The sequence below is a fragment of the Pangasianodon hypophthalmus genome, chromosome 13 (genome assembly GCF_027358585.1).
Source record: "Pangasianodon hypophthalmus isolate fPanHyp1 chromosome 13, fPanHyp1.pri, whole genome shotgun sequence".
Classification (NCBI taxonomy): Eukaryota; Metazoa; Chordata; class Actinopteri; order Siluriformes; family Pangasiidae; genus Pangasianodon; species Pangasianodon hypophthalmus.
Window position 1 is genome coordinate 18,637,824 of NC_069722.1, and position 25,723 is coordinate 18,663,546.

A 25,723-nucleotide genomic window follows, 5' to 3' on the forward strand; every position below is an offset into this window, starting at 1 on the left:
TCTCACAAGAAGAAAAAAAAATCACGCCATATCAAATCTCAAAGTTGCAGTAAATTAACATTCCATGGTTACATGAGATGTGGCCCAGTTTTAAATGCAAAGGAGAACTACTATCTATAACCAAGCTCAGACGTCTTGAAATACATATAGTATTTATACATTTAAAAAGAATGACAGGTTTGTTTTGTCCTACAGAACCAGCCAGACTGTACTGGAGCAAAGACAAATTCTGTCCTTGCCGTCATCAAGAAGGGTCTTAAACCAAGAATCCAGCTTCCTAAATCATCATCTGTCAGCGCTTCTGCCATTTCGTCATTACAGAGAACGAGAGAGAACCATTCTGGGCCAAAAAGCAGTTAACTAAAATGCAAGACACATCGTAGCTATTCTTCCTTTGCATTGTCATGTACTTGCTGTGCTAATCAGTTGCTAGCAATCAAAGGAGGTTTTATGTTTGTTTTTGTAAGAGCAGAGCTAGTTCGCTCATCTGGAGTCTGTTCCAGAAAGCAGCATTTAGCCTGATAACATAAGATGAAGACACAGAATTTTCCATTCCAGATACAGGAGTTAGACTTAATCAAGATCAGTTATCTTGACAATTTGTGCTCTGAAGCTAACCTGCAAGATGTCAGGTTTAGCCTGAACCTGACTGCAGTATTCAAGGAACAGAGAATCTGAGCAGATCTTTTAAACCAGTGTTGGAATTGTTGTGCTCTTTTATTGAAGCTTTTACTGATATGTGTGATTGTAGCAATATGAACATAAAATATAATATAACAGAAAATAATAAAACATCTTGAAAAGATAACAACTTTGTGCACACATGCAAATTTTGTGCATTAGCCTAAATATAATTTAATATATTAAATTTTATACTGATGACACTTAAGCTTTTGTACAATAAACTTTAGCATAGTGTAGTGTAGTATATATATATATATATGCTCACACACACTAACTGTCCACTTTAATAGGAACACCTGTATATATGCTCATTTATGCAGTTATCTAATCAGCCAATCATGTGTCCTTAGAAGCATGCAAATATTTTTTAAACATATTTGCATTTACAGAAGTAGGCAAATGGATGGCACAGGTAGCGTTGCTGTCTCACAGCTCCACGGTCCTTGGTTCAATGTGCCTGTTTTAATATGTTATCATTTCTGTCGTAACAACTCATTCACAGAGACTCGTATGGCAGACACCCCACATAATCTAAGTCTAATAATAAACAGATTAAAAGTTGCCATTGTTTAACAAAGATGTTTATTTAACATTTACAGAAGGAGTCTTCAGTGTCAGCACTTTGTACCAGTCAATGAGTTTTCCGCCAGGGGAGAGTCTTCAGGACAGAGGACTTTGTTTTTTCCTGTAACATGACAATCTGTGTTTTTTTTGTCTTATTAACTTCAAGAGAGAGAAAAGAAAAAAAAAAAAGAGGGCACTCGTTTCACAGATGCTTCACAAGGTTAAATGTAACGGTAAACAGTTAAATGTCTGTAATGCCTAATTAATTTAAAGAAATAAAGTAATCTTTCACAAAATGCTGCCATATTGAAGGAATGAAACACTTCGGGACGTGCTGTATATAGGAAAATAATCAACTTAGGAGTGGTAATGAGTATTATGCCATAAACAACGTCATTACTCTGTTATTCTGGGGGAAAATGTGGTGGTAAGGAACCACTACTGCTTTTTCTGTACCCCTTCTTTCTTCTTCTTGGCTACAGAATTATAGTAAAGTAGCTCTTTATATGAGGTTTTAGCTTTATTGTTGATCAGAAAACACCTGTTTAAATTATGCTTTTATAGTCCACTTAAATAAGTTGCAACTTTAATTAGGTACAAGTGTTATTTCAGGGTTTTTATTAAAAATTATAAAAGATTTTGGAAATGAAAACAGCCGGCACAAGTGAAAATCATCTTATGACATTTCTTTAGCCTAAATGTTGAATTATAAACTGTTGCTGTCACACTTCCTCGCTGCTGTGGCCATATTATTTATTTATCTTTATTATTATTATTTTTTTTTAAATCGATATGTAACAATAATGTAAGAAATCCCAAAACCTGTTGTACTGCTGCTGAAAAAGTTTGTTGTGATTTTTCTTTGCCGCAAGCCATAACAAGTCACATTCTCAGTTCTTGACTGAGGAGGATGTTTAAAGTTTTCCATGAACTCACGCAATGCTGTGTCTCCAATGTCGTGTGAGCTAACTGTATTCCGTTTATGCGGAACCGACAGATCAACAGGTGGAGGACTTGGGTAATTCAACTTGAGATTCAAGATTAAGTTTAGACTCTTTCAAGTCCTCTTCCTCTTCCCCTGGTTTCACAGTTTCACAGTGTCATCAGCTAAAGGCGTTGCATAAACACACCCTAGAAACCATGTTTGAGCCCTCTGCATCCTCGTCTCAATAGAGATGAGTGATAAGTGACTATTTCTTTCACAAATATGCAGCATTTAATTGGTTTCATCAATATTGTCTATGAAAAGTAAATTTCTAATGGTCACTTAGAACATTAGACATCAGTCATCTGCCGTGTCTGTGAAATTGCGTCTTTCTGTGAAAAGAGGCAGTTTTTGGTCACATTTACTGAAGAAATGCTAGAAGTCTGGCTTGGGAGATTACTCTGCAATTAATTTAAGTGGATAATCTCATCTGAATGGTGACCCAAGAACTGCTGCTGTAGTCACAAAGGCTGCCATGTTCTCATCCCAGGACTCTTACTCACAGTATCCTCATACTGAACATCCATTCAACACACTTACTACTGTTTGACTTTGTAGTATAGCTGTAGGAGAGTAATGATTTCTAATCTCGCTATCCGGTGTCACCCTGAAGAGGATGGGTTCCCTCAGAATTTCTTCCTTACGTCTTCTCAGGGAGTTTTTGCTTGCCACCGTCATGCCTGGCTTGCTCACTGGGATTTAAATCTACATCTGGATTTCTATAAAGCTGTTTTTTGGCAATATCTGTTGTTAAAACATAATACTAAGTGCTCATTGAATTGAAATGCTCCACACTGAGCCTTTCTCTATAAGAGGCTAACGGTTCAGCCATGGGTTTTGGCATCTGCTGGGTTTGTAATTCTTCATGAAGCTGCAGGCCAACTCTTTCTTCTGTACTCTCTAAGAATCTTTAAAGTGATATCCTTAGTCAAGGATATCACTGAACAAGGGCTAAAACAAGCAATATGAACATGATATATGACTGGCTTCTTCGGTAAATAACGGGGCTTAAAATTATAGTTGTACCATTTTCTCAAAGACAAGCTGTTTGTAACGCTGGAATGCGAAGGACCAAGAGTGGACATCAAGTCCCGGAGTCCCAGAACATGCTCTCTGTGGAAATGCCATTTTTAAAAATGCTGTTTGGGAAATAGCAGTTGTTGAGCATATAACGCTGCTTTTAATATGCTGTTATGATTCAGTATTTCCACTGTTCTTTCACCTGGCACTATGGCGATTGGCCGATTGAAATCTCTAGCAGCTGATTTTGGTCACAGGGACAAGCATTAATCTTTTTGGTTTGAGATTTTGTTGTTTTTATGTTTTAGCAGATGATCCCTTTTAAACACAAATTGCTTGAGGTCTGTTTCCAGAGATAAATGCAAAATGATGAGAAGTTCATTCCAGCTCTTTAATCAAGCTATGATTATTTTTTTTATTGCTTTTTGTGAGATCATTACCTCTGCCTGTACTGTATGTAACAAACGAGTGATTCCAACTTTGCTTCCTCATTCCACCTCATTTCTGTGGTTCTTGGGTTACTGGCATCAATTTCAGTGCATAGTTGCTAGCCTTTCAGAAATGAAGGGAAAAAGCTATGTATCTTTAATTGAAAGCAGAGAAAGAAGCCTTGTTTTATTTCAGCTCAGAGGACACTTGTTTGTTGCCTTTAAAGCACTGAAACTGCTCAGTCTTTCCCTGGATTTATTTAATCAAGGCAAATTGCGGAAAATTCAATTTAGTAAAGGAGCAGAGTGGATGGATGCATACGTACATTTTATTTTATAGTTATTTCTTGTGCTTTACTTGCATTAATCAAAAGAATGGATGATGTTTCTGTTAAATTCAGCCATGCATTTGATGATTACTGGAAAATCTTTAGCTATATGTGCCTGGTGGGGGACAGCAAATCTCGGGTTCTTTGCTCCTCCAATCCAGACCAGCTCATCTGTCAACCCGTTCTCCTCTCAATTCATCCTGCAGTTGTTTGTTTTGGACTAGTTGTTATCTCATGCTGTACAGTGCTGTTAGCAGTAGATGTCCTCAGACCTGTCAGTCTGCACACTTCCTATTATAAGTGAGAAGTGAGAAGTGACAGGAACCAGACTGTGGACTGCATTCAGTTAGGCCAGGGGTTCTCAGACTTCAATCACATTATTTTAATGTGTACAATACTGTTTTACTGATTTGTTGGCGTTTTTAAATTTCTGAACTTTTCACCTATAGAATCCATTGTTGTCAAAATTGTCAATAGATTCCAGTTGCCATTTCAGCATTATTTTTGCGGGCTGAATAGAGTGAGGCAGTAGGCCGTATTTGGACCGTGGACTGTGTATTTTAAGTTATCTATCTTGTCCACTTTTGACAGTCGAGTCATTTTTGCTTCATTCATTCATTTTAATTATTATTATTTTTTTAGGAACACTGATGGTTGAACCAAACATACAAAAAAAAAAAACCCTCACTAAGGTTTGGTGCTAGATCATAATCCATTTTTTATGACTTTATATTACAATGTTCCTCCATATTACTAATTAGGCCTTCAGTCTCCTCTAATAACAATGTGGTCCTAATGTTTGCTGCTGATGTGGTAACTTCATGTGCATTTGCAGTAAGCAGGCTAAAGATTTTTTTAGGTTTATGAATACTAGATGTTAAGAACTTATTCAAAGCGGTTTTGTATACAGGTAAAGATTCCACAGTCTGGAGAACAGGAAAAGGGGTCAGTTTTCTTTTTACATGTCACTAAGGAAAACCGTCATTCTTGCCCGAGGATAGAAGGGAAATCATTTGTAGATTGTGCTTGTATCTGCTTGTTCCTCTCTTGTTCCTCTGCGTGTCAGAGAGTTCAAGAGCTTTCAGCACAATCACAATGATTGGTAACTGGTTTCCATTCTGTACTATAGCCAGGAAGTAAAAATGGGCAAGTGTTACGCTATACCTACACTATATGATCCTTCAGCATTAATATTGTACTAAAACTTAAAAAGTGTTTCTAAAGTGCTTCTTTACTTAAGCATCAGAGTTTCATGGAACCACGCTATCATTGTGCGCATTCAGTGAAACAGAACATTGTGTCTGTCAGGATTTTATGACATTTGTCATTGCCACTGTGTGCATTGTGTTTTTAAAGGCTCTAGACGGCTTTCTTCTTGTACAGCGTTTCCATTGACCTTAGATTTCCTTCCTTGTTGAACTTGGAGATATGTGAAGAGATATGAGAGAGGATAAGCAGGACTGTTTGGGATTTTAATATTTAATGTTTCACAAGGTGGTTCAAGGTGCACAGTTGGTACAATATACAGTAATGTGCGTAGGACCAGTGCTGGGCTGTATTCCCTTTTGAAAGTTCCCATGCTGCTTGTTTGGTGTAATAACTGTAAGTAGATAACTAACCTCAGTAAAACTGCATAATCTGGACCCACCCACTAACCAAAGCAGAAAGCAATGGCCTGAGTTTTTATTTGGATGGAGGTTAATTCTGGCTTATTACAAAATGGAAAATGCCACATTGTTTTAATTAAGCTGATTAACATGTATGTTGTTGAAGGTTGCCGCACATGAGCTGCAAAATTTCAGTTTGAGCAACAGATTAAGAAAAACAGATTATGTAATATTTCAAAACTGGAAAACAGTGAATAAATCACTGTTTCTATCCATGTTTACGAAATAGGGATGAGGGACTAATGTTGCATATGGTCTTGTTTGTGTCCCACTTTATATTAAAATTTTCATTTAAGAATGACAAAACACACACACAATGAATGTACAAGTTATTATTTTTTAAAAATTAATGAAGCACGTGGTCTGCATGGGGTATATAAAGCAGCAGCTGTACAAATAAAAGCATGTTATTTAAGGGTGTAATGATTCATTGTTACACCATGCATTGTGATGCAAAAATTTAAGTGTGCATCATGGGAATGTGCGATTCACATCATGTATGTCCGCATACTGTTAAACATGCATCTGATAGCACCAGATCACAACTAACATGCATTATAGGTTAAATGGTTACACAACCACTTTATAACAGTTAAAAAGATCTCTTCAGTAACTTTCAAATGACACCAGACCCGCACCTCTGTGATCTACAGTACCCGAGAATGAGGCCATGGATCACGGGCATTTTAGCTGTTTTGGAGCTCTATTTCTGGTTATAATTATGCCTCAGGGCACTGCTACAGAGCTCAATCCATTATTTTCCCCAGGTCAGAGACTTTGTTTATTCACTCAAATTTTTGTGAGAATTTATAAATTTATTTATTTATTTTTAAGATATGGTGAACCTGTAGTACATTTTGTTTACAATATTGAACCTCTGTTTGTAGCAATTTTTGATTTTTTTTAGTTTTATACAGACAAAAATCCACTTTGTTGTGCAATTGTTTTGTTTATTGTGCAGAAATAAGAAAGGAGTCATAATTCAGTCATAATATTTCTTCATTAATATTTTCTTCCAAATATTCTGAGAATTGAATTGAATCGTGAAGCCATTATTGTGAATGGAAACTGAATTTTTGGCCAGTTTTTACAGAAATATGGTAGAAATATGGTTTTATTTTTATTTTGCCCGGTAGCATAGTGTTTAGCGCGGGCTCCTGGAGCAAACCAGTAACATGTCTCCTAATGGTATCTGTTTAGAACATATTATATGTTCATTCTGAAGAATGTATTTGTACTCGATTACAGCCCTTGTATGTACAGTCACAACCAAGAAAACCAGCAGTTCATACAAAAGTAGTTACCACATTACGCTTCACAGAGAGAATGTTCTGTTATAACTGTCGAGATACACTTGTGTATTTACATGAGCCAAAACTGAAGATACACGTGTATTTTGTTTGTGTATTTACTTCTGTTATCCATCTGTAATAGTGCAAACTTTCTCCATATATTATTGTTACCTGTATAGTTTATGTGTAACTATACAGTTATTAGAGATCCATAATAAAAAGTGGGGTTGTTAGTTTTTTATAGAAGCAACAGGGAACTGAGGAAGTGGTTTGTTAGCCATTTGAGATGGTAGCTAGGTGTGCCATCTCATAGAAAACAGAGCAGTAGGGGGGAAAGTATGAATCACTGCTCATGCAGCTCTCTGCCTGTGACTATATTTCAGCAAAGACTGTGTTTTTGTTCAAAAGATTTTTTTTTTTAAATATATGGTGAAGGACTGCAAAAAACGTTATGTTCACACGTAAAACTATCTTACATATGGGCAAATGTATTTAATATTTCTTATAATGAGATCATTCTAAATGAAATATAATATTATTCAGGGAGTTTTCAAATGCTTTTTCTAATTTCATTTAACTTTCTTATTCTTTTAGCAGATAATTTTGCTTCTTTCTGTAAATAAATGCTTAAAATTATCTGCCAATAGAACAGGAATATTTGAAGCTTGAAATTAGGAAAAAACGTCTAAACTTATGTTTAATAATCATATATGGGTTCTTGTAATTTTGGAAATACTAGATAAATTTGACTATATTCAATATATTTTCACTTGGTAAGACGTAACTGTTAGTACTGCAGTGTGTATGTAGGTGTAACGTAAATATTCTCTAATAATCAGTATCCTCTGAACAGCTTTACGATCTACGATCTTTACGATTCTAGCTCCACCCAGATGCTCTTGTTTAACCAAATTCAGCATGGGTACTTAGTACAGTATGGGTCAGTTCTTGATCATGGATTTATTACTATAGTGTGCCATTTGTAAAAGTGTTTTAAATGAAAAGGGCGGACAGGCATCCGTGTCAGTTAAATAGTGCAGGGTATTGACTTTGGTGCAGAATCAATGGCTACTTCCAGTTGAAGTGGTCAGAATGGGTTTGCCGAAATGTGAGAGATGAGATTTTTGTTCAACTTTATAAACACAAAAATCTCTGATTTGATCCTCTTCACATCATCTACCTGTAATAACAATGGTCAGATCTGAATTTATGTGCTTTATTTTATTTTTTTTTTCCCCATAGCTTTTCCATATCATTCCATATCATTGCTGTTCACACCCACTCACCTCATTGCACAGGAACAGCTGCAAAACCAGCTTCCATTTACATTTGTGGCATCTGAAGCATCTTACCTCCAGAGTAAGTCCTCTTTGCAATGAAGGCTTGTGTTGCTAGTTTGGTAATTTGATCATTACTGCAGTGATGGCTAGCATTGCCAGTTTGATGTTTGTCATGTGGGTCGAGCATGTTATTGATTTGGAAAATGTGCATGTGCGGGTACTTTCAGTAGTCTGCTCAAAATAAAGACTGATGTGGGACACTAACAAAAACAATTAGGAACCATCAAGGCACAAAAATCAGATGTGTGTGATTGTGATGTCTGTGCTTAGTCCCACCTAAATAACACACACAAGCTGGATGATGAGACTTTATTGTTCTTCCATTAGCAAAGGTTTCAGCAGCCACATGCAAATGGCACAAGGGAATGAACGGTCAGCTTAGCCAGCTCACAGCAGGAATAGCTTGTTCTACACACAGCTCCGTGTGTAAATGCTGTTAACATATCAGGGTTCCAACCAGTGCGTGAAGAGGGAAAAAAAATAAATTAAGTGCCTGTACTTCACCTTTAGGCATGCTAGTGCTTGTGTTACCGGTAAATCATTAAGTAACTCTGAAGCTCTGCACTGAATATTTGAAATGTACTATAGACACAGAATATTCAGTCACTAACAAAATGTAAATTATCCAAATATTATTGACTTATTCATTCATTCACCTTCAGTTACTGCTTTGTCCTGGTCAGGGTTGCAGTGGGTCCAGAGCCTCTCCAGGGGAAAACTTGGTGCGAGCTGGAAATACACCCTGGACAGGACACCAGTACATCACAGTATCTAAATATTAAAAAATTATTAAAATCTGCATAATTTTTGGCTTAAAGTGCCATCAGTGCATCTGATCATTCCTCCTTTTTTGTCTTTGACTCTTAATTCTGTTGTTCTCTGGCTCCATTCAGGCCAGTTTAAACCGGACACATTTTTCCAATGCGCCAATGCGAGACACGCATCACATTTAATTTGATCGCATCTAATTATTTCCAGATATCTTAGGATGTCAAGACATTATATAATTATTTTAATATGATAGCCTGTTTTTTTTTTTTTTTTTTAAGATATTATGTCATTATTTTGATTAATATCTTGTTATTTTGACCTGATTATTTCAAAATAGTATGTTATTTGAACTTAACGTCTTGTTATTTGAAAGTATTACATGGAAATAATGAGATGTCAAGTTGAAATAATGACATATAAAACAATTTTTTACAGGTTGTGGTTCAGGTGCTCTGTAGCGTTGACCTTGCTGAACTTGGTGTGTCTTTTTTTTTTTTTTTTTTTTTTTTCCACTGAAGTCTGTAAATGAAATGGAAACTGCATACAGTTCCACTGAAATCACACAATCACACTTCATATACACAGCAGCTCTTGGTTTGGGTTTGTAGCCAAAAAATATTATGTTGTTCTTAGCTAGACAGTCCATTTGATTCTGTGGCTAGACATGGGTGCTGGTACCTAATATCATTTTTTTTTAAACTCTTTAAGCACTAGTTCCAACTGTAAACACCTGGTGAATGAAGTATTAGTTTGCCAGTAATGAAAACTCCTGGAAAAAGTATGAATGAGGGCCTGGAAAAGTTTAGAAAAGTTCAGTTTTTGACATTTGGTCAAGCGTGTCTTATCCCAAAAAAATTTTGTAATTATATGCAACCCAAACATTGTAAAGGTTTGCGTCTAGTTCTTTCTTGATGTCGTGCAGACTTGCTGGTGTGGTTTAGAAGTAAACATCACCATGGAGCTGAACTCTGTAACATCACAATTCGGCTATCAACTGGAGTTCCAACAACTGGAATCACTTTTTTCCTTGGTTCAGTTTGATATCATTCTGCTGTCTAGACCACAGCCTGAATTGTACCAAAAAGCTGGTAAATATGGTGATGTGGTTCCAATTTAAGCCAATTTTTAAAAATGTGGACTGTTTCTACTAATTTACAAAATAGTGGATTTAAAAACAAGATTATATAGCTTAATGGTGTTAAAAAGATTTAAGCATGTACTTATGGGGGGAAAAAATGGTTCATAAATCCAGTGCAAAACTAAAGAAGCAAATGTTGGACACTAAAGATGATTTAATTGCAGCTGATTAAATACAGCTGGGTTAAGTGGGAAATTTGTGTGTATTTCACTTTACCTTTGGCCTAAACTATGTCTCTGACACCGTACATAAAAAATAATTTAAAAAATAATAATGAAAATTGAGCAGTAAGCATAGGTGGAGCGTCCACTGGGGATGTGTCCGTGCCACTTTTTGAAAATGTAGTCTGTTGAGAATCTTTTATATAATAGATTGTGGCAGAAACATATACTAGATCGAAACATATACTAAAATCAGTTTAATTCTCTTCCTGGTGTTTCTTAGGGTGGTGTCTGTAATAAAAATGTCTCCTCTGTAATAAAACTAGACTACAAAGGGCTAACTTTCATGTGAACCTGTTTGATCATCAATGTATATAGTTCATGTTTTGGCAGCAGTCAGAATGGGCAAGCGTAAGGATCTGAGCAACTTTGACAAGGGCCAGAGTGTGATGGCTAGATGACTGGGTCAGAGCATCTCCAAAACAGCAAGTCTTGTGGGGTGTTCCTGGTAGTGGTTAGTACCTACCAAAAGTGGTCCAAAGAAGGACAACCGGTGAACCAGCAAGAGGGTCATGGGCGCCCAAGGCTCACTGATGCGCGTGGGGAGCGAAGGCTAGCCTGTCTGGTCTGATCCCACAGAAAAGCTACTAGAGCACAAATTGCTGAAAAAGCTGGGGAAGAGATGGCACCAGGATGCACTATGGGAAGAAGGCAAGCCAGTGGAAGCAGCATGATGCTCTGGGCAATGTTCTGCTGGGAAACCTTGGGTCCTGGCATTCATGTGGATGTTACTCTGACACATACCCCTACCTAAACATTGTTGCAGACCAGGTACGCCCCTTCATGGCAACGGTATTCCCTAATGGCAGTGGCCTCTTTCAGCAGGATAATGCGCCCTGCCACACTGTAAAAATTGTTGAGGAATGGTTTGAGGAATATGACAAAGAGGTGTTGACTTGGCCTTCAAATTCAAAGGATCTGCTGCTAACGTCTTGGTGCCAGATACCACAGCACACCTTCAGAGGTCTTGTGGAGTCCATGCCTTGACGGGTCAGAGCTGTTTTGGCAGCACAAGGGGGGCCTACACATATATTAGGCAGGTGGTTTTAATGTTATGGCTGATCAGTGTATATGGAAGACAACTACTGCAATTATTTGCATATCGTGGCACATGCAAATATAAAGAGCGAGGATTGAAACCAGTCTGTTTTTCATTCTAACATGTTCTCAGTGAAGACGCAATGTAGATGAAGCAATGTAAACAATAGTCTGAGTTTTAAAAGACTTTCAACGCATCCATCATTCAGTGATTGCTATAAGTGTTTAAAAATGCTAATACCGCAGTGCTTTGGAGTTGTCCATTCTGATTCGTTTGAAGGTGTTGATTATTTTTCACTAACAGCATGGCTCTGACAGTACTGCCAGCTGTAATTCAAAGCTGTAAAATTCAAATCGCAGCTTTATATTAATGTGCTTATTCTAGTATATTGTCGTTTCTATGGTAACTCATACACAGGGACTTGTATGGTGGACTTCAGGACAGTGATGTTTCCTGTTTCTTGGTAACATGACAGTTGTTGTAATATGTAATTATTAACTCCAAGACAGAAAGAAAATGAGTCTGGTGAGAGAACGACTATTTAGCCACTTGTTTCACGGATGTTCCACAACGTCAAACATAGCTATGAACTGATGTGTCATGTATAATATCGTGTCATTCATTAAAAAAATGGAACAATTGTAGTTTTTGGCAAATTTCTGTGGTATAAGAGGAATAAAACACTTGAGGATGTGCTGGTATTGGAAAATAATCAAAGTCATGGTGGTTACAGTAACTCTGCTTTGGGTCCGGAGGTGTCACACCACCCCGTTTTATTTATTTATTTATTTATTTATTTATGCTGTAACAGTATGCCCGGGCATGTTTTATTCCTTACTTACGAAGCTGTTGTGGTTAAAATGGAAACATTCTATAAGACACACTTGATACAGAATTGTGAACTGACCTGGTGTCTCATTAATCACGCAAGGTTTTTTTTTTTTCCCCCAGTTTATTTATTTCTCGAAGTCGTGCCCTATCATCATTCCTATCTCCAGCACTTTTCAGAGCAAACTAACGCTTATTGCAATAATGCCTCGAAAGTGAACATAGCCTTTGTGACAAAGCTCTAGATGGGAGAATTCCTTTCCACACTCAATCTTTTAGACAATCTGTCATAACTTGGGTCAGAGTCTAGCTTTTTCTTTTATTCTTAATCTGTGTATGTTTGTCCTCTTGTCTTCTTGCCGCTATTCTGTCAACTCTGTTTATACATTTTATAGATGATTGACATCCTGTCTTGGCTCACCTGTGCTGTCTTGTAGTGTGGATAAGACTGCTGAGGCTGTAAAATGGAGTGGCTCTTTTTTTCAGAGTGGAGGAATCCGACTGCTAGAGCTTTGTTGGCTGCTGTAGCTAACTGCTCTGTGAGGAGCTGACAGAGATTCTGAGTAGCTAGTGCCAAGTGCGGTGGGCTGCCAGTGGCTCAGGTTACGGGCCTGGGGATTTTTCTTTCCTGGCGTTCCTGTCTTTACAGGGTCTCTGTCAAGCTTCTAGTTATGTCTTGCTTCGCCGACTTTGTGTTTACATCTGTTTTATCAGCATTCTGCATCTCTTGATATTAATTTAAAATATGCTCAGAATTGAATAGTTATCATTCCTTAGAAATGATATTTTATGTAAATAAAGGAGTTTCCCTGGGTCAGAATTGGTCTGCGGTGGTGCCTACCCGAACGCTTGATGTATCGACGCGAATGTTAACTACTGTACCTTTACACAACACACAAAATGATGTAGAAAAACATAGAAAAGGCTTGTAACATTAACATTTATTAACACTAACATCATTAGGTCAAAGCCACTAGAGCAATGCATGCTGTCAGTAGAGCCAAACACGTGTAGAAAAACCAGTAAAAGCTAGATTATTCTTCCTTGAAAACTTTCTTGAACTTTTCAGTCTCGTCTCTGTAGTGAGGGAGCTTTTCAGTCTCGTCTCTGTAGTGAGGGAGCTTTTCAGTCTCGTCTCTGTAGTGAGGGAGCTTTTCAGTCTCGTGTGTGTAGTGAGGGAGCTTTTCAGTCTCGTGTGTGTAGTGAGGGAGCTTTTCAGTCTCGTGTGTGTAGTGAGGGAGCTTTTCAGTCTCGTGTGTGTAGTGAGGGAGCTTTTCAGGCTTGTATATATAGTGAGGGCACTTTGGTAGCCCAAACTGTGGGATTATAAATGCAAGAAAATTTCTCTGAATGGTTTGCATCTTTGTTTAATTGTTGATTAGCCAAGCAGCTTCTACTATTGCTACTTCCACTATAATGGTAGAATATAACTATACAGTAACACAGTAATGCACTAATGTGCATTAACTATACAGTAACACCATAATGGACCGTAGTGCACTAATCAGCGGTGATGGAAAGGAGCACTGAAATAGTGACTGAAACTCTATATGTATTATAATAAGAGGGGAAAGTTTTTTAGCATAGAATTAGCAAATACACAAAATGTGGTTAAATAGCATCCATGATAATAATGTGAGAGCATGAAGGACATTCTACTGATTTTCTTACAATTTTTCATTAATAATTTATTTTCAATATATTGTTTGGGTAACAAGACTTTCACAAAGTAACCACATCGGTCAATATCAATATCACTGCTGAAAAAAAGAATGAGTGAAATTTTTTTCTTCTTCCTATGATGTTCAGGAAATTCAGATGATGCAACTATCTGTCTGTCTATCTATAATACAATATATGGCCAAAATTTGCAGATACCTAACCATCACACCCATAATACACTGTATGGCCAACAGTATATCTTCTCCAAACTGTTGCCACAAAGTTGGAAGCACATGATTGTATAGGATGTCTTTGTATGCTCTAGCATTACAGTTTCCCTTCACTGGAGCTAAGCAGAGATTAGTGCCATTCAGCTCTTGTGGCTGAATGGGCAAATCCCCACAGCAATGCTACAAAATCTATTAGAAAGCCTTCCCAGAAGAGTGGAGGTTATTATAAAAGGAAAGCGGGACTAAATCTGGAATGGGGTGTTCAAAAAGCACATCCAGGCGTGAGTTTCGGGTGTCTACATATTTTTGGCCATATAGTGTATGTATATATTTATAAGTTTAACATCTGGATTATTGAAATAAGTCTCTGTGAAGGCTTTCATATAACATATTACGTTAATATGCATTGCTTTCTGACTGCTAATCACCTGCAAGCTGTAATGTTATCACTGAATATGTGCAAGACTTGTTCAGGAAGTGGTTGACTTTCCGTTGACTTTCCACACAGTAGATACACAAATTCAGGGTATTTTTCATGTGTTCAGCAATTGTTTCTGAGTATCTGAGCTGTTATCTGCTTTCCCCTAAAGGTCAGCTCCCTATGAAAAATGTTCTGCATAGTAAAGAGCTATTAAACCGCGTCTCATAGAAAAGCAGAAATAATATTTCATGGTCACTTGTATGTTGTCACATTTGTTTGTCCAAGTTTTTTTGCATACCCCACAAATGATGTAATAGGAATAGCCCTTAAGGACTTGACTAGAAGTCTTATTTAATGTTATATCAGCCTGCTCCTCTGTGATAAATTAGTACTAGATCAGGTGGAAGAATGAGAACATTTTTGGACAGAGAACTGGGACCAAATGTGTGCAGTTTTAAACAAATCAGTGAGTGCAAGAGCAGTGGAGAGATCAAGCCCTAGCCAAAAAGTCCATGTTTAATCATTTCCTGTGTTTCTTCAATCTGCTGTACATGTGTGGAGAAGCCCTGTTCCCACAATAAAGTCTCTGTATAACATTAGAAATACTTTTTTCAGTACTGTCTTCTGGTGTCAGGAGTGATGTGTTCTCTTGGCCTTTAGCTTGGCTGACATAGTTGTTACTGGATATTAGGTTTTCTTTAAGTTTGTGACATTACAAAGTGGTAACAGCACCTCTTTTTCAAAAGTACTCTACATTTTTGAGGAATTTTTTTTTTTTCATACTCATTATATACCATTTTTCTGTTTATCTCTCAGGGTCAGAGGTCATTTCCAGCCACAGTTATAATAACAGTAACAGCAGTATGGCAGAGCCAGTAATTCCTGAAATGCCCCCGGCCGCGTGCCCAGAGAAGCCAAGTGTGGACTTCAACTATGTGGGCATTGATGCCATCTTGGAACAGATGAGGAGGAAGGCCATGAAGCAGGGCTTCGAACTTAACATCATGGTAGTGGGTGAGTGCTTATACCCAGATACTTCTAAACACAAAAGAAGTTATTTGTTGCCTTTAACAACAAAATTTCCAATGCCTTGTTATAGAGGGTGAATGCATGCACTCACTGCCCACTTTATTAGGAACAGCTTTACACCTTCTCATCCATACAGTTATCCAGCCCACTGGATTATCTAATCCAGTATTCAATCATGTGGCAGCAGCACAGTGCATAAAATCATGCAGATGCTGGTCAAGATCTTCAGTTAATGTTTACATCGAACAAAAAAATGGGATCTCAGTGACTCTCAGTGAGCGTGGCATGCTTGTTGGTGTCAGACAAGCTGATTTGAGTAGTTCAGAAAATGCTGATCATCTGGGATTGTTTTACACACAGCAGTCCCTAAAGTTTGGACAGAATTGTGCGAAAACCAAAAAACATCCAGTGAGCGTTAATTCTTTTGGCAGTATAAGACTTTGTTGAGAGAGCTCAGAGGAGAATAGCCAGACTGGTCTGAGCTGACAGGAGATCTACAGTAACTCAAGCAACCACTTTAAAACCTTGTTGAGCAGAAAAGTATCACAGAACACACAACCTTGAGGTGCACGGCTTTACAACAGCAGAAGACCACATCTGGTTCCACTCCTGTCAGCCAAGAACAGGAATCTGAGGCTACAGTGGGCACAGACTCACCCAAACTGGACAGTTGAATATTGGAAAAACATCTGCTCTGGCACCAACCAGTCCTGTGCCAACAACTACGGCAAAGTCATAGTCTCATTTTGATGTTTGATGTGAACTTTAACTGAAGCTCTGGACTTGTATCTTTAAGATTTTATGCATTGTGCTGCTGCCACATGATTGGTTGAATGGATAATTGCATGAATGAGCAGATGTAGAGGTGTGTCTCTGTGCTTAGTTGCTGAATAACTGTGATTATACAGACAAAAATCATTATAAAAAAGAGTGTAATCTTCTAATCCAGGATGTGCATATGAATTTGAGGCCTAAATGAAAAAAAAAAACTCAAGTTGTGGGAGTGGAAAGTTTTTATTGTTATGTGAGTGAGAGTGTGAGCAATCAAAGATGAAAATTGCAGGCCAAAGTGAGATAACACCCAACTGTTCTGAATGCTATGTAAAAATTGCCAGTCCATAACCACCATCAACTCCACATGCTTTCTATTAGCCATCGGGGTTTGCTAAAGTGACTGCTAGTGGAAGCACACGTCACATTTCACAGTGTTGAAATTACATATGTGTGTTTATATTTTGGAAAAATATTATGTCTCAGTACAAACGGAAATAACTGTGGGAGTGGGCAGGCGTGGTTAGAGTATTTGCAGGAGAGGGCGGGTTTTAAAAAAATGCACAGCTCTACTTTACAGATTCTTGATTACTGGTCAGCTGGGTCCATCTGTGTGTACATGAGCTGACTGTTTCTCAGGGCCGCTCTGGGAGAGGCTACATGTGTGAACTGGCAGAGTGTCTTTGTAGGCTGGAGAGAGTCCAGTGTCTTGATTGTGAGCTGCGATTGTTAACAGAGGTCATATGACACCCCAGTGGTTTTAGTTGCGGGAGAGAGATCAATCCCCAGACACCAGCCTTAGGGAAGCCTTAGTGTAAGTGGGCCTGACTATAGTTTCATTTGTGTTCTTTGTAGCATCATTTATGGTCTGTGGATGCTTGCTTATCATGTGTTTTGGCTTTTTGATGTCTTTGACTTATGCTAGAATGTGTCCACGTGTGTGTGTATTCGGATTTTGTCCAATCTTTCTATCTCTTCCTGTCTCTGTTACACTCACAACCTATCTGGTTCGCTTCCATAAGCTCTATGATGATAACAGCTTCAATTTGAATTGTGTTTGTGTGTGTCTATGCAGGTCAGAGTGGTTTGGGCAAGTCCACACTGATGAACACCCTCTTCAAGTCCAAAGTAAGCCGAAAGTCAGTCATGGGAACAGCTGAGGAACGCATACCTAAAACTATTGAGATCAAGTCCATCAGCCATGGTAAAGCAACATCATGCTTTTGCCCTGAAACAGTACTAACACATACAGCACTGTGCAAAAGTCTTAGGCACTCTATTTTTTTTAGTACAAACTTCGTTATAGATTTTTATTTTATGATTTCTACATTAATGATTCAGTACAAAAACATTTTAGATTTCCAAACATTAGTTTTCCAGCACAAAATTAAATGTTCCAGAAAAATGTGTGTGTCAGTAAAGAAAGCAGCATATTATATAAGAGACACTTTTCAGACAAAAAAACTTAATGAAGGCTGCTGGGTTTCGCTGCAAAAATAAGAAGCAAGTGTGACAGTCAAAGTCTCCAGTTTCATTATTTTTGAAGGCGTCTTTGCTCTACAGCATTTCATTGCATGTGCCTAAGACTTTTGCACAGTACTGTACATTACTTGACACATGGCTCCACAGTGTTAGAAGCCTAGTATTCCTTCAGAGAAACTGTTTCAACTGTGATGAATGGGTCAGATGGAAATCTAGCACACGAGCACTTTGCATTTAATCTAGAATGTGACAAAATCCATCAGAAAATTATTACATTTTTAAATATAATTAAATTATAACTAATTAAATATCGGTTAAATTGGCTGTATGTTGTGTTTGGCTTTCTTTTGTGCAGACATTGAAGAGAAAGGTGTAAGGATGAAGCTGACCGTCATAGACACACCAGGCTTCGGTGATCAGATCAACAACGAGAACTGGTAAAGAAGCACTCCTTTAAATGAACCACATGATCTGTTGCTTTTTCAGTACTTTTTTTTTTTTAAAGTGATTTTTGTTTATAATTGCTTTTACTCTTCTACAGTTGGCAGCCAATAATGAAGTTCATTAATGAGCAGTATGAGCAGTACCTACAGGAGGAGATCAACATTAACAGGAAGAAGAGGATCCCTGACTCACGAGTTCACTGTTGCATATACTTTATCCCACCCACAGGACATTGGTCAGTACAGTTTCCTTTTTTAAATTCACCCTGCTTTGTAAACGTCTCTGCAAAAAAATGACCTTTCCTGTTTCAGCTCTCTGACATGCACCTCCATCCTAACACGTGTATATGTGTTGCAGCCTGCGAAAACCCTTCACATGGTCAATTTTTTTCACTACAATACAGTTCCAAAAACTACAAATCTTCTTGACTTGATTGCTGTCTTATTTGCACGTATATCAACCAGAAGTAACGTTTCAGCATCTTAAATTCTGGTTACTCCCGAAGTTGAGAAGAAAGAAAGTTGCATTTAAAGATTTTAAAGATTTAAAGAGTCCATTTCAGTTCCTCTGTAAGGTGCTGCACCTACCGCTACTAGGGGTGCAACCGAATACATTATTCATCGGGAGGGTTGCCAGGTTTCAGCAAAATTTCCACCGTAACTACAATTTAAAAAAAAACACACAAAATGATTTGAAACTAGCCCAGAATGTTTGAACATAGGAAAAGGTAGATGTATTTTGCTTCTTCTTTTTTCCAGTCTTTTCATGGGAATCAAGTTAATAATGTATCTGTACACACAGATATTATATATGGAACCTGGCAACACTTCTCGTGGAATAAAGATCGAGTTGATTAACATTATACTGAATGTGTTTTTATCAGTGGTTTGCTGCAGTAGTCCAACTTGAACACTGCCTTACTGAGCTCCAAAATAAAAACACTTTTCTGCCATATTTCTGTGCAAGATAAGATAAGATACGATAAGATGTACCTTTACTGATCCCCCGTAGGGGAAATTCAAGTTGACAGAGCAGCACAAGTAGTAATATATAAGTATAAGTAGTAATATCAAAGAAAAGAGAATAATTTCCATAAATATCTATACATCAAGAGTAGTATAAAATAATATAAGATAAATAAAAAATAATAGAAACTATAACATAGATCAGTGTGTATGTACATATGGCACAGTTCAATTTGTATATATACATGTGCAATATCCTTGGTATTTCTATACATGTGCAATATCTGTGGAATGGCGATTAACTGTTGAGCGTGTGTTTGTGAGACTCAGTCAGTGGAGTAGGTGGTACTGGGTGCTGTTGCATTGTGGAGTCTGATGGCTCATGGCACGAAAGAGCCCCCAGACATCTTGAGGCATGTGGCTGGATGAATCTTTGGCTGAACGTGCTCCTAAGCCACCTCAGCTCAGCTTAGAGAGGATGAGAAGGATTGTCCGTGATAGCTTTCAGCTTCCGTCTCATCCTCTTCTCAGTCACTGCCTCCACACTGTCCAGTTCCATCCCCACTACAGAGCTGGCCTTCCTCACCAGTTTGCCCAGTTTGCTGGCACCACAAGTCCCAATGCCACCTCCCCAGCACACCACAGCAAAGATAACGCTGGCTACTCCAGACTGGCAAGACATCCATAGCAGCCTAGTGCACACATTAAAGGACCTGAGCCTCCTCAGAAAGAACATCCTGCTCTGTCTTTTCCTGTAGAGGGCCTCAGTGTTGTCCAGTTTGTTGTTGAGTTGCACCCTTAGGAACTTGTAGGTGTCCTCTTTCTCCACTCCCGCCCCCCTTATGATGACGGAGGTGGGGGGCTTCTTGCTGGGTTGGAAGTCCACCACCAGCTGCTTGGTTTTCCCGATGTTGAGCTGAAGGTGGTTGTTGTCGCACCATCCTATGAAGCATTCGATAAGGTCTCTGTACTCCTCCTCCTTATAATCTGTGATACAGCCGACAATGTAGGAGTCATCCGAGAAATTCCTGAATTGAAGCAGAAGTCAGAGGGGTAGAGGATGAACAAGAACAGTGACAATACATTTCCCTGGGGTGCACCAGTGTTGCTCCTCCCCACGTCTGACAAGCAGCCTTGCAGCCAGGTATACTGCAGCCTGTCGGTGAGGTAGTCTGTAATCCTGACCACGAGGTCCTGATCCACCTGCATCACAGAGAGCTTCTCAGCCAGCCGGATTGGCTTGATCATGTTAAAAGCACTTGAGAAGTCAAAGAACGTTGATCCTCACAGTACTTTGTCACCTCTCCAAGCTCTGTGAAGCAGGTAGATGATGGTGTCCTCCACGGATCCAGGGAGTCACGTACCAGGGGCCTGAGATGCTGCAGAACCAGCCTCTCAAGGGTCTTCATTAAACGTTAAGGCCACAGGCCTGAAGTCGTCGAGAGCGCTGGGACGTCCTTTCTTGGGCACGGGGACTATGCAGGATGTCTTCCAGATCTTAGGCACCTTCTTCAGCCACAGGAAGAGGTCAAAATGCTAGAAACAATAGAAAGCTACCACTCCATATAGCCCATGAAGCCTGTCAGCAGAAATGAGGGCAGTCAAAAATGTTAACTTGTATTACATTGTGTGTCTTTCTTAAATGATCGTTGGATAACAAACCCAAAACTCAAGTGAATCGGATAAAATATTATTAGATAGCTATTTATTATTCCTCGTCAACTATAAATAACAATTTCTTGATTTGGGAAATACATTGTTGTTTTGAAACACAGTAAGCCCGCTTACTATGCTTACCACAAAGTTCGACAGGACATCGGGTTTAGGAGTTAAATAATGTTATATAACTAAAAAATAAATTAATCAATAAAAATAAAAGTTTTTACAATTTGTGAATTAAAATTGACTTCTTTTTCCAGTAGTTTTTTAAACTGTTTCCTAGTGCTTCCAGGGCATAGTGATAGGATTCGAAGAAAAAAAAAAACTGTTATAGGCCACGCCCACTTCCATTTAAAACTGAATATGAAAACAGATGCGAACATTTTGAACACTAAACAAATACAAATACAAATAAGGATAATGTCTTTGCATTACACCCCTAACCTCTACATTTATAACCTAATCTGTGTATGGATAAACAACAATTCTGCTAAATTTAAAGAATAATAAGTTTACAAAAGGAAAAACGTTCTTGCTTTGATTATCCACATCAGACTCTGTCTCATCATTTGATATAAACATAAACATGAGCTTCATCAGCATCTCTTCACGCCACTGTTTACCCTAACATCAGTGGGAAATAATTGCTTATATACATACTATATCATATATTTATATACTTTATTATTATATGCAATATCTGCACTTACGTTAAAATTATATATCATAAGCGTATACAGTCAGCTGTTTTCTTGTAAATCCAAACATTTCTGCAGATCAACTAACAAACGTTTGATCATTTACGCTGTTAGCATACTGCTGAGTCATCTCATCCTCCAATACATGCTAGGGCTTTTGTGGGACAAATCTTTTTTTTTTTTTCTCCTCTGTCTCTGCCTGCTAGGATTTCCTAGTCGACAATGTTGGCAGTGTCTGACAATATTAGAAACTGGGTTTGGTGTAGAACACAAACAGTGTTATATGAACAGTAATGACTTGATGGAGAAAGTTATGGTCCTCCTACTCCTTTTATGATGTACAGCGATGTGTGTGTCTATGTATAGTGGGTTGTTAGGATATAGTTGCTCAAGTAAGTGTATGTGTGTGTTCGCTTAAAAAGACCTGTAAGATAAAACCGACACACCTTTCATCAAGAAGCTCTGTGAGAGGAAATGGCTTCTGATAGTCTGCCAGCAGTGACAGTGATGTCCATTCCAGAGGCTACTCAGTATCTCAGCAGACTTCCTGGCCTGGTTTTCATCATCAAAATATTGTTCAGCTCTAAACTATACTTTGATGCTGTTTCTATGGCAATATACTAATATACTCTGTTTGCATGTGTTTGAGGTTCAAAGATTCTAGCACATCTAGGCCTTTCTGCGTGTACTTGTGTTCACACAAATCAATACAGACACACGCGTCATGGTTTGTGTCAGATGGAGATTTTTGAGCCGCCATCCTTGATGTGTGTAACTTGCAGGCATTTGAGTGTTTGTATAATGTGATGAAAGGCTGATTGTTGTTTATGCAGGGCTGCAGATGTGTGTGCAGCTGCAGTTTGGCTTTGAGCACCTCGAATAGGTAGGGAGAGTCACAGCACAGCCTGAGAGTACACACATCCCATCCTGGCTCAGGCAAAAGATTCACTCAGGTTTGAATTTATTAAAAAGGGAGTTTCCCTTCCTGTTCTGCTACTTCTCACAGGTCAAGGACAAGTCGTACTGTATTTGTTCCTCCTACAATAAAACTCAGCAGATGAGTTGCATTATTAATGTGTGGACTTGGGCAAGTTTTGATCCCTGGTCATAAACATGCTTCGTCATTAACAGGGTGGCACTTTTTGTGTTTTGAGATTAGCCTAGCTACTTTAATCCTTTTAGAAATTGTATTTTATGTCACGGACAGTCCAAAAAAACAATTCCTTGCACGTCTTACTGTGTATGGCTATGTGTGTTTTGCCTGGTGCTCATCTTCTCACTTGAGAGATGCACTGAACAGGTACCCTCACTTTAAATAAAATCGCTATGTTTCACTTGGCTAACGTTAGACTATAAATGTAAGTTTACTTAACATAAGTAGATTTATATAATTATATAGTAACTATATTTATTAGGGATGCACCAAATTGTTGGCCGAAGATGGTAAAAAATGGCACTTTCAGGCTGAAGATTTTGACTGAAAGAAACATTAAATAAGCCTACAGAAATGTGTCAGATTTAATACATTACAATTTTTTTTAATGTTAATGAATATTAGAAAGTGATTATTATATAATAATATAGAAGTGCTATTTGCTCTCCTGCACTGGTTTGAGCAGCAGATCAACAATGAAAATTGTCAGCTGTGTGGAAACACATCACCTGGTACCAGTAATCAATAACACTGTATTATATTAAGAATGTTATGTTTTTTCTGTTGACTGCGAGATTACTCATTATTCATTTTTGGGGTTTGCAGTTCTGCATCTGTATCCTAGATGGCTACAGGCTCTTCTTAGCCTTGACTTTTCTCAAACTTTTCTTATACCTTCTCAAGAAATCTTCCCTAAACCAGTTACCCTCTGTAAAGCTGCTCTTTGTTTTAAGTTTCCACTCTAAAATAGCTATATTTATAAAACTGAACTGTATTTTTTTTTTTCTTTATCAGTCTGAGGCCTTTGGATGTGGAGTTTATGAGACGTCTGAGTAAAGTGGTGAACATTGTCCCGGTTATCGCCAAGGCTGACACCTTGACCCTAGAGGAAAGAGACTTCTTCAAGAAGAAGGTGAGCAGCTTGACTTTTTCTGATCAGTATTTTTCTGCATTACCAAACTGCTTCTTCTTCTCCAGAGTAAAGATCGGCTCAGTGTGCTTCTCAATGCAAGTTTTGGAAAGTTGCAGTGCTGCTCTTTATTTATTTATATATAGATATTTGGATGCTGTGGAACAGCAGGATTTTGTTTTTATGGTTTCGGTTATGTTGCTTTTGTAGGGGTTGTGCGGGCTCTGTTGTGTGTCGAAGCCCATAGTTACATTCCAAGAAAGCAGCTATCATGAGATGTTTTATACATTACTTGGTACATGTTCCTCAGCAGAGCTGTGTTAATATCAGCCAGTAGAGACTTCCTGTTTGCTTAGGATTCAAAGTTCTTATGAAGAGGCTTTGTGGATATCGTACAGATGTGTTGAGTTGACATGTGGCATGCTGGTAGGAAAGTGGCGCATTGTTCCTGCTTTCTTCATCAATGTTGCAGTGCTTAGTGTTAATGATGGGTTATGTTTGTTCTGGCCAGCTTCACTCAGAGAGGAGAACCTAAGCTTTGACAGCGGACATTTCTCTCTGTTTTTTGGAATCCCTGTGAGCATTCTTCCACAGAAACAGGAAATACAGTACAGCTTTTCTGGCTCAAGCTCAGCTCAATGCTGTTGCTTTATAGGCCAATAAAAATCCGTTTCATGGGCAGAATCCTCCGGATCCATTTTTCTGGTTTTGCTGAGCCAGGCCAATAGGCAGTTGAATTCTGCGAGACAAATTTGTTTTGCACAATGAGGACATATTAGAGATTTTGATACTTAAGAAGAGAATACAAGGGGCATACGTGAAAAAACACAAATGAAAGTGTTTGTAGTACACAAACAGTGTCATATTAACAGTAATGACTTGACAGCTAAAGTTATGGTCCAGACTACTCTTTTTTACCATGTACAGGGATGTGTGTGTCTGTGTATATTGGGTTGTTATGATATAGTTGCTCAAGTAATGTATGTGTATGTATGCTTCTGTTTAAGTGATTAGCTCGTGCTTACACTGGGAAGATGAGCACGTGGACTGAGTGAAAAAATACTGCGTAAAATTCTGTCTGGTGGTGTTACCCAGCTGAGCGTTTTCTTTTCAGACATCAAGAACAGTTTTTAGTATTCAGTATTGTAAAGATTTGTCATATTTGTGTGGGTCACCTGGGCAAGAGGAGCTCATGGTTTGCTGTTTGGCCCTGAACGTGTCACACATTTGAAAATGTGCAGTATTCAAACAATTAAAGTATTATTCTGATAGAATAAGATTTCCGGACGTATGTCGTTTAAGTATTGGTGCCACAGGATGTCTGTAGTAATTAGTAGTGTCTTTACGATATACGTATAGTTGTCAAACTAAAAATTCCATGTGTACTGCATGCATTTCATTTTAATACATTTTCAAACCAATTGTTTTGACTTTTATTATTACAGCTTGTAAGTTGTGCTTGATCATCAATAAGTCACATGACCATAACATGGTCCTCTTGTAGGCTGTACCTGTGCTAGGAACTCAGTAAACCCCTGGAAGCATCTATACTTGCAGTCTGTAAAAAAAAAAAAAAAAAAAATCTGCACATGCAGTCTGTAAAAAATTACTGACAGGACATATTTGGACAGGGCTAAAATCCCAGAGATACTCTGGTAATAATTATATTAGTCCACCTCCGCATGTAAAACTGATCCAATATGAATGTAGCTTAAGCGTGCCCTCAGGAAAAAGGAAATGTGTGTCCGCTGTGGTGTTTTTGATATGATTCATGTTTTTATAGATCAGGGAAGAACTGAGGGCCAACAACATTGACGTCTATCCTCAGAAGGAGTTTGATGAGGATACAGAGGACAGACTGATCAATGAGAAAATAAGGGTAAGTGCAAACTACAGTAGTGGGTAATAGCTCATTTTGTCCCTCCTACTACAATTATTGATATAATGAACATGATAGCTTTTTATTGTACTATGAGAGCAGAGGGTAGATAGT

The 25,723-nt window shown here is 38.2% G+C and overlaps 1 protein-coding gene across 5 annotated transcripts in view; it reads left to right on the forward strand.

Moving 5' to 3' along the window:
• septin9a (septin 9a) overlaps positions 1–25,723 on the forward strand; it is an 87,653-nt gene that overhangs the window by 57,111 nt on the left and 4,819 nt on the right. For all 5 annotated transcript variants that reach the window (XM_026916477.3, XM_026916480.3, XM_026916478.3 and 2 more), the window contains 6 exons: positions 15,436–15,633; positions 17,495–17,623; positions 18,257–18,338; positions 18,443–18,580; positions 23,616–23,733; positions 25,514–25,609. In XM_026916477.3, coding sequence (XP_026772278.1) covers positions 15,436–15,633; positions 17,495–17,623; positions 18,257–18,338; positions 18,443–18,580; positions 23,616–23,733; positions 25,514–25,609 — 761 coding nt within the window. The remainder of the gene's footprint in view (positions 1–15,435; positions 15,634–17,494; positions 17,624–18,256; positions 18,339–18,442; positions 18,581–23,615; positions 23,734–25,513; positions 25,610–25,723) is intronic.